Source organism: Canis lupus, chromosome 15, assembly GCF_011100685.1.
Source record: "Canis lupus familiaris isolate Mischka breed German Shepherd chromosome 15, alternate assembly UU_Cfam_GSD_1.0, whole genome shotgun sequence".
Taxonomy (NCBI): domain Eukaryota; kingdom Metazoa; phylum Chordata; class Mammalia; order Carnivora; family Canidae; genus Canis; species Canis lupus.
This window is the reverse complement of record NC_049236.1, coordinates 22532291-22547652: the sequence shown is the minus strand read 5'-3', so window position 1 is coordinate 22547652 and position 15362 is coordinate 22532291. Positions and strand designations below refer to the sequence as shown.

General features: G+C 32.8%; 1 protein-coding gene across 1 annotated transcript in view; it reads left to right on the top strand.

The window, feature by feature from the left end:
• Nucleotides 1–15362, top strand: part of PPP1R12A (protein phosphatase 1 regulatory subunit 12A) — a 139265-nt gene that overhangs the window by 103451 nt on the left and 20452 nt on the right. The window contains 5 exon segments of the mRNA XM_038558529.1: nucleotides 5542–5632; nucleotides 6971–7171; nucleotides 7409–7558; nucleotides 7560–7578; nucleotides 9680–9801. Coding sequence (XP_038414457.1) covers nucleotides 5542–5632; nucleotides 6971–7171; nucleotides 7409–7558; nucleotides 7560–7578; nucleotides 9680–9801 — 583 coding nt within the window.

Here is a 15362-nt window from a genome sequence, read left to right as displayed (position 1 = left end):
CATTATAAGCAGTTAACATTTGGTGATTTGAATAACAGAATAGGTCATACCATAATTTAATACTTCACTTTTCTATAAATTTAAGTTAGTTTTAGACTTTTGAGGTGTTTTCAGGTAAGGCCATATAGCCAACAGAGATTAGCGGATCATAGGCATTCATCATTCTTTAATAGTGAAAAAAAAATTTGAGGACTTTGCTAATGGACTAGGGAGAGTGAAGGAAAAAAGGTCGAGGCATCCTTAGTCTTTTACTCCTTTGAGTGCTCTCTGCTTTAATCCTAAGGTTAGAGTGCTCTCCAGGTCAGAATTTCTTCTTCTGTAAAAAGAGGTATTTTATAATTTTTAACTTCTAGAATACTTTCTGTTTATAGAATTCCATGCTTTTAAAAGTGTTTACAGTGACAAAGCCTAATGAATATCTCCCAGAATCATCAGTTGTTTCAAAATAAGCAAAGTATGATTCTTAACCTCAGATTTCTTTATTATAAGGTTGTTGGAGAGAGTTGAGTTTTCACTTTTTAGAATTAATCCTAGAAGACATTAAAGATTGAGAATTAAATATTTGGAGATATTAATAAGACAGAACAGATTTTAATAGCATAAGAAACAAAATGTGTCTATTGACATTTTTCTGGTATATATTAGAGATATTTGTTTGTCTTACTTTGTTTCGATGATGTTTGCAATAATTATTAGTGTTGGTGTTTTGTTTCATGTCAAGTAATTGTTTGCAGTTTTGAATACATTGTTGGCCTCTTCTTTTTGTCTTTCAATTAAATTTCAGTAATGGTTTTGAAATGTGTATGGGTGGATATTTGTCCTCAAGATGTGTATATTAGTATTTAAATATATATTGTGGGTAAAAATAAGTCCATACATATATTCCTTTTTAGGTAACCTTACATCTATACTCAGATATTATGTAAAATTACCATACTCACTATTATATTCCATAGTATTCCTGATTTGTTATTTTTATTGGTCAAGATTGAATGAGGATTTTCTGTCTTTATTAATATTTTCAATGGGTTAATGGTGGTGAGGAGTGGGAGTAGAGAAGCTAGCTTTAAATAGATAGATCATGATAGCAAATTCTTTTCATTTTTTTAAATATTTCTAGTTCTACAGCCTTTTCAAACTGCAAAACAGTATCTTACTAATAAGTTCATATTTGTAGCATGAATTCACATGAACTGTTGCTTTGTATAATTCTTTTCTTCCACATTTTTCCCTGGGCTCAGCCAGCTTGCATTTGCTCGTTTATCTTCCCTCTGCAAGGAAAAAAGCTAAATGGAAAACAAGGATCGGTTTTCAGTTTTTTAGAAATGTAAATTGTTGACTACCCAAAATATAAACATTATAAATAAATATAAATATTTCAGCTAATAAATGTCAGTGATTGATGTGCCTGGGTGCCTCAGTCAGTTGAACATCCTACTTATGATTTTGACTCGGGCTGTAATATCAAGGTCATGAAAGCAAGCCCCACAGTGGGCTCCCCACTCAGTGGGCAGTCTACTTAGAATTCTCTCTCTCTCCTCTGCCCCTCCCCTTGTGTTCTCTCTCTGTGTGTGTGTGTGTGTGTGTGTGTGTGTGTGTGTCTCTCTCTCTCTGCAGTAAATCTTTTGTTAAAAAGTAGTGAAACGAAAAAAAAAAATAGTGAAACAGATGCCTGGGTGGCTAAGTGGTTAAGCCTCTGCCTTTGGCTCAGGACGTGATCCTGGAGTCCCTGGGTTGAGTCCCGCATTGGGCTCCCTGCATAGAGCCTGCTTCTCCCTCTGCCTGTGTCTCTACCTCTCTCTCTCTCTCTGTCTCTCATGAATAAATAAATAAAATCTTTTTTAAAAATAAAAATTAAAAGTCAGTGAAATTAAAAATCTATAGAATCATTGGAATTAATAGAAAATTCTTAATTCAAAAATAACCTTTCAGTTGCTCAGAAAATAGTAAGCAATCTAAAACTACTAAAGAGTAAAATTATGCACCCTAAGTAGTTTTAAGAAAGAGATCCAGTATAATGATTTAAGACAGCAGTGGATTTTGACTAATATATTCTGTTTTTTGATGGTCATCTCTATTAATTAAATTCACATAAAATATATGAATTCATTTTCTTCTCTACATTTTGTTTGCAGAGGTCTGCTCTATATAGGAGCCCGAGGAGAGGAGAAAGGCTGAATATGAGATGAGGACTCTTAGTAGGAAATACATTATGTATTACAAATTGATTAGCTAGATTTTTATGCTAATTTGGAGGAAATATATAGAAAATATATAGAAAATACATAGAAATATATAGAATATATAGAAAATAAAATAAATATTTATATTTATTTATTCTATATATAGCTAGATTTTTATGCTAATTTGGAGGAAATATATAGAAAATATATATAAATGAACAGATACTGTAAGTCTTCTATCTAGTAATTTTTACCCCCTGTACTTGTATATTGTAAAATAGGTATGTTAAATAGATTTAACTTTTTTTTTAGATTTAACTTTTATGGCAACTTGAAACTGTTGAAAAAAATCGAGGCTCATTTGAATAGAGTGTAATGGTTGATCAGTTCTGTTTGCCATGGGGATTAAAAGGGCAAATGGCAATGCAGACTTCCTTGTTCTAAACTAAATATGAAAATTTTTTCCATTACATAGAGGAATCAGATTCAGAAATCCATGTTCATGCTTATTTTCAGAGCAGCTCCTGAAATGCTAAAGTGATAATGTGCAGCCATCTAAGCTGCTATAAAGTTTTTCTATTTAACCAGATTTGCTATTACGTTTCGGTTTCATCTCCTTTTACGTTTTCTTTTCCTCATCCTGGAGAAGTCCCAAAAGCAATAAATTGCATGTAAATACATAAATAAATACTAAATGAGTGGCTAAAAAAATAGCCATCGGGACATATTCTCCAAGCTGATGTTCCACAGAGCGCTTTCCCACATGTAATAGGTATACTGCAAATTTTCTACTTAAATAATCTTGAGAAAGTTTAAAGAAAAGCATAAAGTTAAACAGGTTTCTTCCTTCCATTTTTCTCAGAGCCTTTAACATGTTGTGATTTTTCTTAGAGAAGGTTAGAATGCATAGCATTTTCCAAATCCATATAACCAACTTCTACCACAAACAAGCTCCTCACTATATTCCAGAATAATTTTCTTAAACTGAAACTATAATAACAAGTTTATTGTTCTTCTCTTTCACCTTTAAATTACTTGTTCGAAAAATCATCAGACCTGTTATAAAAATAGTATTATATCTATTTTTTTAGTATGTTATGCTTAAAGTTAATAAATAGTGAAAATTATAAAATAGTGGATGAAAGAGTAGTATTAAGCTTAGCGTAGCTTGAGCATTGTGGGCCGTCAAGAGGGCAGGTATCCTGCCAGTTAAGCTCATCTCTTTGGATCTGTGCATTGGTAGAGATGAAGCTATGTGTTGCAGAATCTCCAAAAGAAAGTCAAACAAATGAAATACTGATAACTAAAATGTTTTCTTTAGTGAATTTTCTTCTTGCCCTGTGCTTTTAGGAGGTCAAATTAAAAGTAACAGAAAACAAATAATTAGACACTTAATTCTTTAATTAAAATTTTAGGTTTAAAAACATAACTCAATACCAGTATTTTAGTAGAAACATTTAGTAAGATACAGCTCTTCTAATGCTTCATGAGGTGTGCCTGACTTAGGAGTTATATGTAGTGCTACTATAATACCAAAAAGACATAATCTTCCAGGATAGTCTAGAAACCTAGAGGTGAAAACAAGATAGAGAACATACGGAGAAAGAGAAAAACATTAAATTATTTCATTATGAGATAGTGCCATAAGTCATTCAACCAAATAGAGAAAAGAGGTGATACTTTCTCAAACCAGATGATAAAAACAAGCCAAAATAAAGTAGGGAGAGAATTTTCATCTTTCTCTAAATCTGTTGCTCGGTCAAAAACACCCTCTAGAGAAGTTCTTGACTTACCTTGAGTAAAGTTTGTCTGTAATTAGAATAGAAGCAATACAGAAAACCAGTCCTTTAGAAATAACTTTAACCAATAAGTAAGAGTTAATTGATGGAATTGAGGCAACTGGGATTTTGGATGACAGGTGACCTTGTCATCTTAGGGTTAATCCTAGAAATGATGAATCATGTATTCTAGTTTTAGAGAGACAGATTTCTAAAAAATAAAGAGCTCAGAGGAAACGAAAGATAAATCAAAAGGAATGGGGTTTTCTGAAAGAATTTTGAAGAAATTAAATGATTCTAAGGAGTTTGAGATGTGTTATACTCTCTGAACTTAGAGCTTTAGAGAACAGATAGAAACAATAAAGGATAAGGCATAAAACCAGGAATAAATTCTGAAGTTTGCTATGATATATGTATAGTTTCAGGGAATTTAAAGAGGAGAATTACAAATTGGAAAGCATACTAAAACTAAACAGCTCTTCTAAAAAGTAGAATTTAGAGGGGAGGGGCAAAGTGGTATAAACTAGATAGATTTAATAAACAGCATAGAAAATAGAGATACTCTACTTCCAAGTGTTCTCTTGGAAATGTGGATTAGATGGTAATATCACTACATAAACTATTAATGATTGAACTTTCCAAATAATATTAATCATTGGAGGAAAGCTTTTTGTTGTGTTGCAGGGCTCTGTCTTATCTTTGCTTATTCAGCTCTTCATTAATTAATTACTACTCTCTTGACATAGATTGCATGCTTTTGAAATGGTGCGTGTCCTATGACAGGGTGGAACTTGGGCTTCAATGTGTCAGATGAAATGTAGTGAAGATAAATACGAAGTCCTCTTTATATCAGAAAATCAGTCACCAGGAGTAAGATGTTGATTCTAAAGCAGTTTATGTATAAAACACTGGACTTTCTAGAGAACTCAAAGTGTGAACAAGACTATGATATCTGCCAAAAATATCATTAATAAACGCACAGTGGTAGGAATGTAGGGGGTGTAGTCATCCCATCCCGTGTGTTGAATGATGCCTTCAGTCCTATCATTGTACCTAAAAAGACATTGGCAGTCTAGAGTTCAGCCAGATAACTTCACATATCATCTAGCATGGTATTGCAGGGAAGGAACAAAGGGCCTCAGGAGACTGATGTCGCATGACTTTAAAAAAAAAAAAAGTGTTAGGAAGAACTTGAAAAATAAAAGTTAATATGATTATTTCCAATCAAAAATTTATCAGAGTGTATCCTTGAATTTTTGAATGGATGTGTAACCATATTTGAAAACTTCTTAAAACCCATAAAATGGGTGGCTCAGCGGTTTAGCACCGCCTTCAGCCCAGGGCATGATCCTGGAGACCTGGGATCAAGTCCCGCGTCGGGCTCCATGCAGGGAGTCTGCTTCTCCCTCTGCCTGTGTCTCTGCCTCTCTCTCTCTCTCTGTCTCTCTGTGTCTCATGAATGAATAAATAAAATCTTTAAAAAAATAAAATAAAATGCTGAACTTATTATATTCATTCACATGTTCATATATAGTTATTCACATGTATCTCCAACTAACAATTTTTACTTATTACTATAGATCATACCTCACTCCTGTTAGAGATGAAGAGTCTGAATCCCAAAGAAAAGCAAGATCTAGACAAGCAAGACAGTCTAGAAGATCAACACAGGTATATTTAATGTGTATCTTATATAAAGCTCCAAAATAAATTGCCTTTCTCTTTTTCACTTCTCTGTGAAAATACTGATATTAGGGCACCTAGCTGGCTCCGTCAGAAGAGCTGGAGTCAGGAGTTTGAGCCCCACATTGAGTGTAGAGATTACTTCAATAAGATTTTAAAAACTTAAAGAAAAAAACTATCGATGCCACTGTATAATGCACGTAAATCTTAAAGATTGCTGGGCAGCCCGAGTGCTCAGCGGTTTAGCGCCACCTTCAGCCCAGGTTGTGATCCTGGAGACCTGGGATCAAGTCCCACGTTGGGCTCTCTGCATGGAGCCTGCTTCTCGCTCTGCCTGGGTGTCTCTCTCTCTCTCTTTCATGAATAAATATATAAAATCTTTAAAAAATAAATAAATAAAGATTGCTTTAGTAATCCTCCCCTAGCCTTTTGTATATGGTGAGAGTGTTAATATTATATTTAATCTAATTAACATATGCCTTTGTGTATCTTTGAATATTATTTTTTGGCACAAAGATGGTATTTGGCACAAAATGGTATCTGGCACAGATAATTCAGTAAGTGTTAATTAATCAATATGCCTGGTAATTATTAATTCTATGAATATTTGTAGGGGAATAGGTCTATTATGTTATAGATATTTCAAACAGCTAATGTGCACGTATGAAGAACATGTCACTCAATCTAGTTGCCATCTCCTTAACTTCTTTGCTGTTCTAGTTATCTCTAATATATCACCTTGTGTGTATCCTTTCCTACGGTTGAGGAGCGCCAAAGTCCAGATTCAACTCCTTGATCTTTATTCTTATTCACATTTCAAGCTGAACTATTTGCTATGATCTTAACATACTTTTTGTCTTTGTACCTTTAGTTCTTGAAATCCAACCTGTTCTTCAAGCCTTATCCTTCGAAAATTATTTCTTTGCCAAAATTATCTTTGCAAATATATACATAAAAATATACATATAAATTCAGTATATAAACAATGTATATATCAGTTTTTCCTTCTTTCTCTGAACTTCTTAGGAATTCATGTGATATTTCTGTCATCTCCCCTTTGTTTTTGTTAATTTCTCAAATATAGAGATTATTTCTTACACACATTTTATGTCTTTCCCAGTACCTATTATTGTGCTTGCTCATGATAATTTCTTCATAGGATGAATGTGACTTGCCAGATAGAAATTGTGTTTCAATTTTCAAACCAGTTCCAAACATGTGTATTTGACTTTTAATACATTCATATTAAATTTGTCTACTTACAAAATATTCTTTGAAATAAGCTGTAATGCCTCTCATGATTAAATTCACCTTTTTTGTGTACAGGGAGTAACATTGACTGATCTTCAGGAAGCTGAAAAAACAATAGGAAGAAATCGTTCTACCCGAACCAGAGAACAAGAAAATGAAGAAAAAGAAAAAGAGGAAAAAGAGAAACAGGATAAAGAGAAGCAAGAAGAAAAGAAGGAGTCCGAAACATCTAGAGAAGATGAATATAAACAAAAGTACTCTAGAACATATGATGAGGTAATAGTATATCAGCAACACAGCTAGGTCACATGGTATGAATAGTTCGTGTGACTCAAAATACAAAAGATTTATATACCAACAGACCGTATACAAAATACTTAAAAAAGATTTTAACTGGAAATCTGCATTATTTTGAGACGATTAGATCATTATTTTTCCTTTCAAATGAACTTAGTATTTATGTGTTTTAACTGTTTAATACTTTAAATGGATATTAATTTTAATATTTCACAGACTTACCAGCGTTACAGACCAGTATCAACTTCAAGTTCAACCACTCCATCCTCTTCACTTTCTACCATGAGCAGTTCACTCTATGCTTCCAGTCAACTAAACAGGCCAAATAGTCTTGTAGGTATAACTTCTGCTTACTCCAGAGGATTCAACAAAAGAAAATGAAAGAGGTAAGAAGACCAAATTTTGAAAACACTGTGTTTTCTACAAATAATCCTTTGAATTATTTTTTTTCTTTTATAGTTGAACAGAAAAGAAACAACATTCTAAACTGGAAATCATTCTGCCATTCTTAGAGAATATGATGGATGAGAATGAGAAGAGTAGAAAATAAAAGTAAAAAATTACATAGTCTGGCATTGATACATATATCTTTATAATTCAAGACTTCACAAAAATCTTTAATGTCCACCAACATAGAAACAAGTCAGTATAGAAGAACTGGTGGAAGACTCTTTCTCCCAGCAGTTTATTAGTGTCTTAAGTTATTTGTTGCCTATTGTATGAATCATAGTTCTTAAATTTTTTTGTGTGTGAAATGTTTTAAACTAAAATCACCTACACGTGTCATGTCCTTGCTAAAACAGAATTGTTTTTAATGCCTATTTCTTGATAACTAGATTTCTTTTTTCAGCCAAATGCTGGCATATTGATGATCACTATTAATATTTCATATTATTTCATATAAACTTTGTATTTAAATTTTGTAAATTCCTACTTTAAATCAGAGATAGGTACCACATGAAATCATTTCTAATTGTAGACATTTTATATTTTAAAGGAAAATCTCATAGTATTAATCATGATGATACCAGTCATCATATAGGATAAACTTAAGAAAATTAAATTTTTCTTAATTTTCAGCTGACTTATTTTGGTCAGAAGTATTTTGGTTCTTTTTTTTTTTTTTTTTTTTTTTTTTTTTTTTGAGATTTATTTTTATGTTAGAGCACATGCACACAGCTCTTGTGAGAGGAACAAAGGGAAAGAGAGAATCTCAAGCCCCAGAGTCCCTGCTGAGCATGGAGCCCAACTCAGGGTTTGATCCCATGACCCCAAGATCATGACCTGCGCCAAAATCAAGAGTTGACGGCTTAACGGACTGAGCCATGCAGGTGCCCCTTCAGTTCTTTAAACCAAAAAGTGTGTGGCCCACAAGTGTGAGGCCCACATAATGTCTGTAAAAATTTTAAGCCAATTTTAAAAATTAGAGATATTTGCATGAAAGTTTAGATTTTCATCCTATATTGAAAAATTAGAAGATTTAGCAACAGTGTCTAAAAATTCTCACATAAAAAAATAAAAATAAAAAATAAAAAAAATAAAAAAATAAATAAAAATTCTCACATATCAACAGCTAGCTAGAGCGAGCCCTGAACTCCTTGGAATAGTGCTCTCCTGACCCTTACTATCCATTTATATTATCTGGATGGTCACTCTAGGCTTTGGAGTTTGAGATCTTTGCTCTATACTGGTTCTAAATACAACTCTAAAAAACCCTCTTGATATTATAATTTTGGAATTTCTTTTGCTGTGACTGCTTGCTAATGACATGAGACTTTTTAAAATAATATTTAACATTACTTTGTTAAATAGATGTCTGCTTTTTAAAACAGATATAGAGACATTAAAAATGTCTTTTTAGTATAGGTCTAAAGCTATTTTTAACTGTCCTAGAAAGGAAACAAATTTTGAGGCTAAATTTTTTTATGTTGATTTGTTTTTAATAAAATATAAAACTTTTTCTGGAAAAAAAGGGTTTGTTCTTAGATACTATCTAATAGAAATGGAATTAATACTGTATTTATTCTACTACTGAATGAGGACTGGGAATAGTAGAAACAGATCCTGATAAACTTGGATGCCGGCTTGTTCTTCCATCAGTAGGAACTGTTTGGTTTTCTTGAAGTGTTAACTTTGGGTTTAGTAACTATCTTTCTGTCAGACATTAATAACCCAATCCCTATTCTTTTCATAGGATTCAATTATTTTCTGTCCAGCAGATATTAAGTGTGTCTTTTGGCAGAAATTTTGTATTAGACCCTAGGAAAATGAAATAATTAAAATTCTTGTCTTGGTCAAGGACCTATCCAATGAGAGATACAAATACATGTATAAACTGAGTTCATGGGAGCACTGAGAGGCAAAAAATAATCCTGATAGAACTTTAGGTTTCCTGAAGGGGGTTGACTTTGAATTGTTTTTACATTTTTCTTATAAAATAGTGTCATAGTACATTACTACCATGTGGTTCATTGTAATCCTTAACAGAAGGAGAAAAGAGAGAAGAGGAAAAAGAAGGAGAAGATAAATCACAACCTAAATCAATCCGGGAACGACGGCGACCAAGAGAGAAAAGGAGATCCACAGGAGTTTCATTTTGGACACAAGATGTGAGAACCTATTAACATATAACTACTTGATAGTATATTTAATCTTTTCAGAAGTACATACTAATGATTTCTTATGTACCTCAGATTACATATTCTTTAGATCATCATTGTGTGTTTTGAGTTAAGTCGTTAAATCAGAAAAGTTCTTTATAAGGATAGTTAATGAGTACTTTGATTTTTGGTATTACTAAAACGCAAGAGTTATGTCTCAATTTTGAAATAAAAATAAGACCTACAGCTCAGGAGATATATTGTATAGTGGCTACTAAACTGCTTTATCTTGAAGATTCTTGAAAGAAAGATGCTTTACATATTTTTATTATTACATGTTAGTTTCAAATATGCAACATAGTGATTTAACCATTGCATATGAAACCACAATAAGTATGGTTACCATCTCTCATTATACAATTAATTACAGTAATATTGACTATATTCCCTAAGCTGTACTTTTCATCACCTTGACCTATTATATAACTGGAAATTTGGACCTCTTAATCCATCTCATCTATTTCACCTGTCCTCCCATTTGCTCTTGAAACAATCAGTTCATTCTCTGTATTTATGAGTCTCTTTCTGTTTGTTAATTTTTCGGGCCTTCAGAGACCGCATAAAAATAAAATCATGCCGTATTTATTTTTCTCTGATTTATTTCACTTAGCGTAATACTCCTAGGTCTATCCATTTTGTTGTGAATAGCAAGATTTCATTTATTATGGCTAATATTCCATTGTATATATTTCCACATCTTCTTTATCTGTCGATGGATACTTAGATTGCTTCCTTGTCTTGGCTATCACAAATAATGCTGCAGTGAACATGGGGATAAATCTATCTTTAAGGATTAGTGTTTTAGTTTTCTTTAGGTGAATTACCCAGCAGAATTACTGGATCATATGGTATTTCTTTTTTTTTTAAGATTTTATTTATTTATTCATGAAAGACAGAGAGAGCCAGAGACACGGTAGAGGGTGAAGCAGGCTCCATGCAGGGAGCCCAATGTGGGACTTGATCCCAGGACTCCAGGATCACACCCTGAGCTGAAGGCAGATGCCCAACTGCTGAGCCACCCAGGCATCCCTATTTTTAATTTTTTGTGGAAGCTCCATACTGTTGTCCATAGTGGCTGCACCAATTTGCATTTCTACCAGCAATACACAGAAGTTCCCTTTTCTCCACATCCCACCAACACTAGTTATTTCTTTCTTTTTGAAGCTAACCATTCTGACAGGTGCAAGATAAAATCTCATTGTGGGAATTTTTTTTTTTTTTTTTTTTTTTTGCATTTCCCTGATTAGTGACATTGAGCATCTTTTCATATGTCTGTTAGCCATCTATGTGTCTTTTTGGAAAAATGTCTTTTTAAGTCCTCTGCCTATTTTTTTAATCAACGCTTCTTTTTCATGTTGAGTTGTATGAGGTTTTTATTTTTTTTTAATAACCCCTTACCAGATATTATTTGCAAGTATCTTCTTCTTCTTCCTTTCAGTGGGTTGCCTTTTCATTCTGATGATGATTTTCTTCATTGTACAAAAGCTTTTTAGTTTCATAAGTCCCATTTGTTTATTTTTGCTGTTATTTCCCTTGCCTGAGGGAACAGATCCAAAAAAATACTGCATAAGGTTGATATCCAAGAGTTCATTGCCTGTGTTTTCTTTTATATGTCTTTAATCCATTTTGCGTGTCTTTTTGTGAACAGTATAAAAATAGTCTACTTTCGTTCTTTTTCATGTAGCTGTCTAGTTCTCCATTTTTTTAAGAGACTGTCTTTTCCTTATTATATATTCTTTGGCTTTGTTGAAGACTAACTATAGGCATGGGTTTATTTCTGGGCTCTCTGTTCTGCTCTGTTGATCTGTAGGCCTATTTTTGTGACAGTACTATAGTGGTTTTATTACTATCACTTTGTAGTGTAGTGTGAAATCTTGGATTGTGATACTTCCAGTGTTGTTAAAATTCTTTCTTAAGGTTGCTTTGGCTTCACAGAGTCATTGTGGTTCCATATAAATTTTTAGGATTATTCTAATTCTGTGAAAAATACTATTGCTTTTTTGATAGAGATTGTGTGAGTTTGTCGATTGCTTTAGGTAGTATAGACATTTTGACAGTATTTTTCTAGTCCATGAGCATTGTGTATCATTTCATTTATTTGTCATCCTCAGTTTCTTTCAGCAGTATCTTATCATTTCAGAGTATAGGTCTTTCACCACCTTGGTTAAATTTATTCCTGGGTGGGCAGCCAGGGTGGCTCAGCGGTTTAACGCCACCTTCAGCCCAGGGCCTGGTCCTGGAGACCCGGGATGGAGTCCCACGTCGGGCTCCCCACATGGAGCCTGCTTCTCCCTCTGCCTGTATCTCTGCCTCTCTCTCTCTCTGTGTCTTTCATGAATAAGTAAATAAAATCTTAAAAAATAATAATAATAAAATAAAATAAATTATTCCTAGGTTTTTATCTTTTTTGATGCAGTTGTAAATGGGAATTTCTTTTTATTTCTCTTTCGGCTAGTTCATTATTAATGTATAGAAATGCAACATATGTTTTTGTATATTGATTTTGTATCCTGAACTTACTGAACTCATTTATTAGTTCTAATAGTTTTGGGTGGAATCTTCAGGGTTTTCTGTATATGGTATGTCATCTGCAAATAATGACAGTTTTACTTCTTCCTTACTGATTCAGATTACTTTCATTTTGTTTTCTTGTCTAATTGCTGTGGGTGGAACTTCCAGTACTATAGTGAATGAAAGTAGCAAGAGTAGACATCTTTGTCTTGTTTCTGATCTCAGAGGAAAAGCTTTCAGCATTTCACTATAAAGTATGTTAGCTGTGGGCTTCATCCAAGGCCTCCTTTATGGTGAGATATGTTTCCTCTAAACCCACTTTGTTGAGAATTTTTATTGTGAAAAGGATATTGAATGTTGTCAAATGCTTTTTCTGAAAAAAAAAAAATGCTTTTTCTGCATCGAGATAATCATTTTTATCCTTCATTTTGTTAATGTGTTGTATCATATTGATTGATTTATGGATATTGTATCTTTCATCCCTAAGATAAGTCCCATGCAATCATCGTGAATAATCTTTTTGTTGTTGTATTTGGTTTGTTAATAATTTGTTGAGGATTTATGCATATATGTCCATCCGTGATACAGATCTGTGATTTTCTTTTTGTGTGTCTTTGTCTGATTTGGTGTCAGGGTAATGCTGACCTTATAGAGTGAATTTGGAAGCATTCTTTCCCCTTCAGTTTTTTGGAATAGTTTAAAGAAGATAGGTATTAGCTCTTTAAATGTTTGGTAGAATTCATCTCTAATGCCATCTGGTTCTGGAATTCACTCTTTGCTGAGCATTTTCTGAGTACTGATTCAATTTCATTACTAGTAATCAGTCTGTTCAGATTTTTTTTTTTAATTTCTGCCTGATTTAGTCTGAGATTATGTGTTTCTAGAAATTTCTTCTAATTTGTTGGCATTTCATTGTTTTTAGTAGACTCTCATATTTCTTTGTACTCATGTGATGTCTATTATAACTTCTCTTTCATTTTTTATCTATTTCAACTCTCTTTTATTCTTGATGAGGCTGGTTAAAGGTTTGTCAATTTTATCTTTTCAAAGAACCAGGTCTTAGTTTTACTTATCTTTTTAATTATTTTTTGGTCTGTATTTCATTATTTCTACTCTGATCTTTATTATTTCCTTTTTTTCTGCTAACTTTGGGCTTTGCTCCTTTTCTTAGTCCTTTACATGTAAGATTCAATTATTTGAGATTTTTCTTGTTTCTTAAGGTAGGCCTGTATTGCTATAAACTTCCGTTTTAGAATTGTTTTTGTTGCATCCCAAAGATTTCGAACTGTTATTTCGTTTATGTCCAAGTTTTTTTTTATTTCCTCTTTGATTTCTTCATTGACCCATTGGTTATTTAGTAGCATGTTGTTTACTACCATGTGTGGCTTATTTTTTTTTTTTTTCAGTTTTCTTCTGATTTTTAGTTTCATACTATTTTGGTCAGAGAAATACTTGATATGATTTCCATCTTAAATTTATTGAGACTTGTTTTGTGGCCTAACATGATCTGTCCTTGAGAATATTCCATGGGCACTTGAAAAGAATGTACTTTGTTCTGAGATGGACTGTTCTGTATAAATTTATTAAGTCCATCTGGACTAATGTGTCCTTCAAAACCACTGCTTCTTTATTGATTTTTCTTTCTAGATGATCTGTCAATTGATATATGTAGAGTGTTAAAAGTTCCCTACTGTTATTGTATGATTTTTAATTTTCTCCTTTATGTCTGTTAATATTTGCTTTATGTTTTTGGTGTTCCTGTCTAGGTACACTTATACTTAAAATTCTTATATTCTCTTGTTGAATTGATCTCTTTAAAAACATTATGTAATGCCCTCTGTCTCTTTTTTGCGGTCTTTGTCTTAAAGTCTGTTTTGTCTGACACAAGTATTGCTACTCCAGCTTTTTTTTTTCCCATTTTCAAGGAATATTTTTTTTCATCCCTTTTACTTTTAGTCTATATGTGTTTTCGGATCTGAAATGAGTCTCTTGTAGGCAGCATACCATTGGGTCTTGTATTTTTTAACCGGTTTGTCATCTTTTGTCTTTTGAAACATTTAGTCCATTGACAAGTAAAGTAATTATTGATAGGTACTTACTCTCATTTTGTTCATTGTTTTCTGGTTGTTTTTGTAGTTTTTCTCTGTTTCTTTCTTCTCTTGCTCTCCCCTTGTAATTTGAGGACTTTCTTAGTGTATGCTTGGATTCCTTTCTCTTTGTTTTTTGTGTGTCTATTTCAGGTTTTGTGTATCTATTTACCATGAGTTTCATATATAATATCCTATAATAGTCTACCTTAAGTTAATGGCCATTGCTTAAGTTTGAACACATTCTAAAGGTACACATTCTAATGTAGTATTTAGGCACCCAACTATAATGGGGTAGCAACAAAAGGAAATCCATTATATTAAGTAAGAAAAGTTGGATTTCATAAGCTTGGCAAGATTTAGGCAAAGGTCCTATTATATTTAGGTAGTTTATCAATGTCTTGGGAGTTAACAGCACAACAAATATAAAATACCATCTTTCTTCCACTGAGCCTCCAGTTTCTTCATTCCTACTATAAATGTGTTTTTGCTAAAACATGTTTTTAGCTAGATGGTCTTTTTTCACCAGGTATATTAACCTACTTTAGATTGTGTCATGCAGACAAAATAGGGTAGAAAAATTCCCACTTAAAAATCAGTCGTGGGGTGCCTGCAGTTAAGGGACTGGTTAAGGGACCAATTCTTGATCTCCTCTCAGGTCATGATTTAAGGGTCATGAGATTGAGCCCCACGTCACGGTTCCTGGTCAGTAGGAGTCTGCTCAAGATTCTCTCTGCCCCTCCCACCGCCCCCACACTACCCCCCCTTGCTCATACATTCTCTCAAATAATAAATAAATAATAGAAAATTATAAATAAGTCTTTTTTTAAAAATTAAGAAATCCTAAAATATTTAAGTATCAAGTCTTTTTTTTTTTTAAGTATGAAGTCTTTGAAATTTATTTTCACTTTT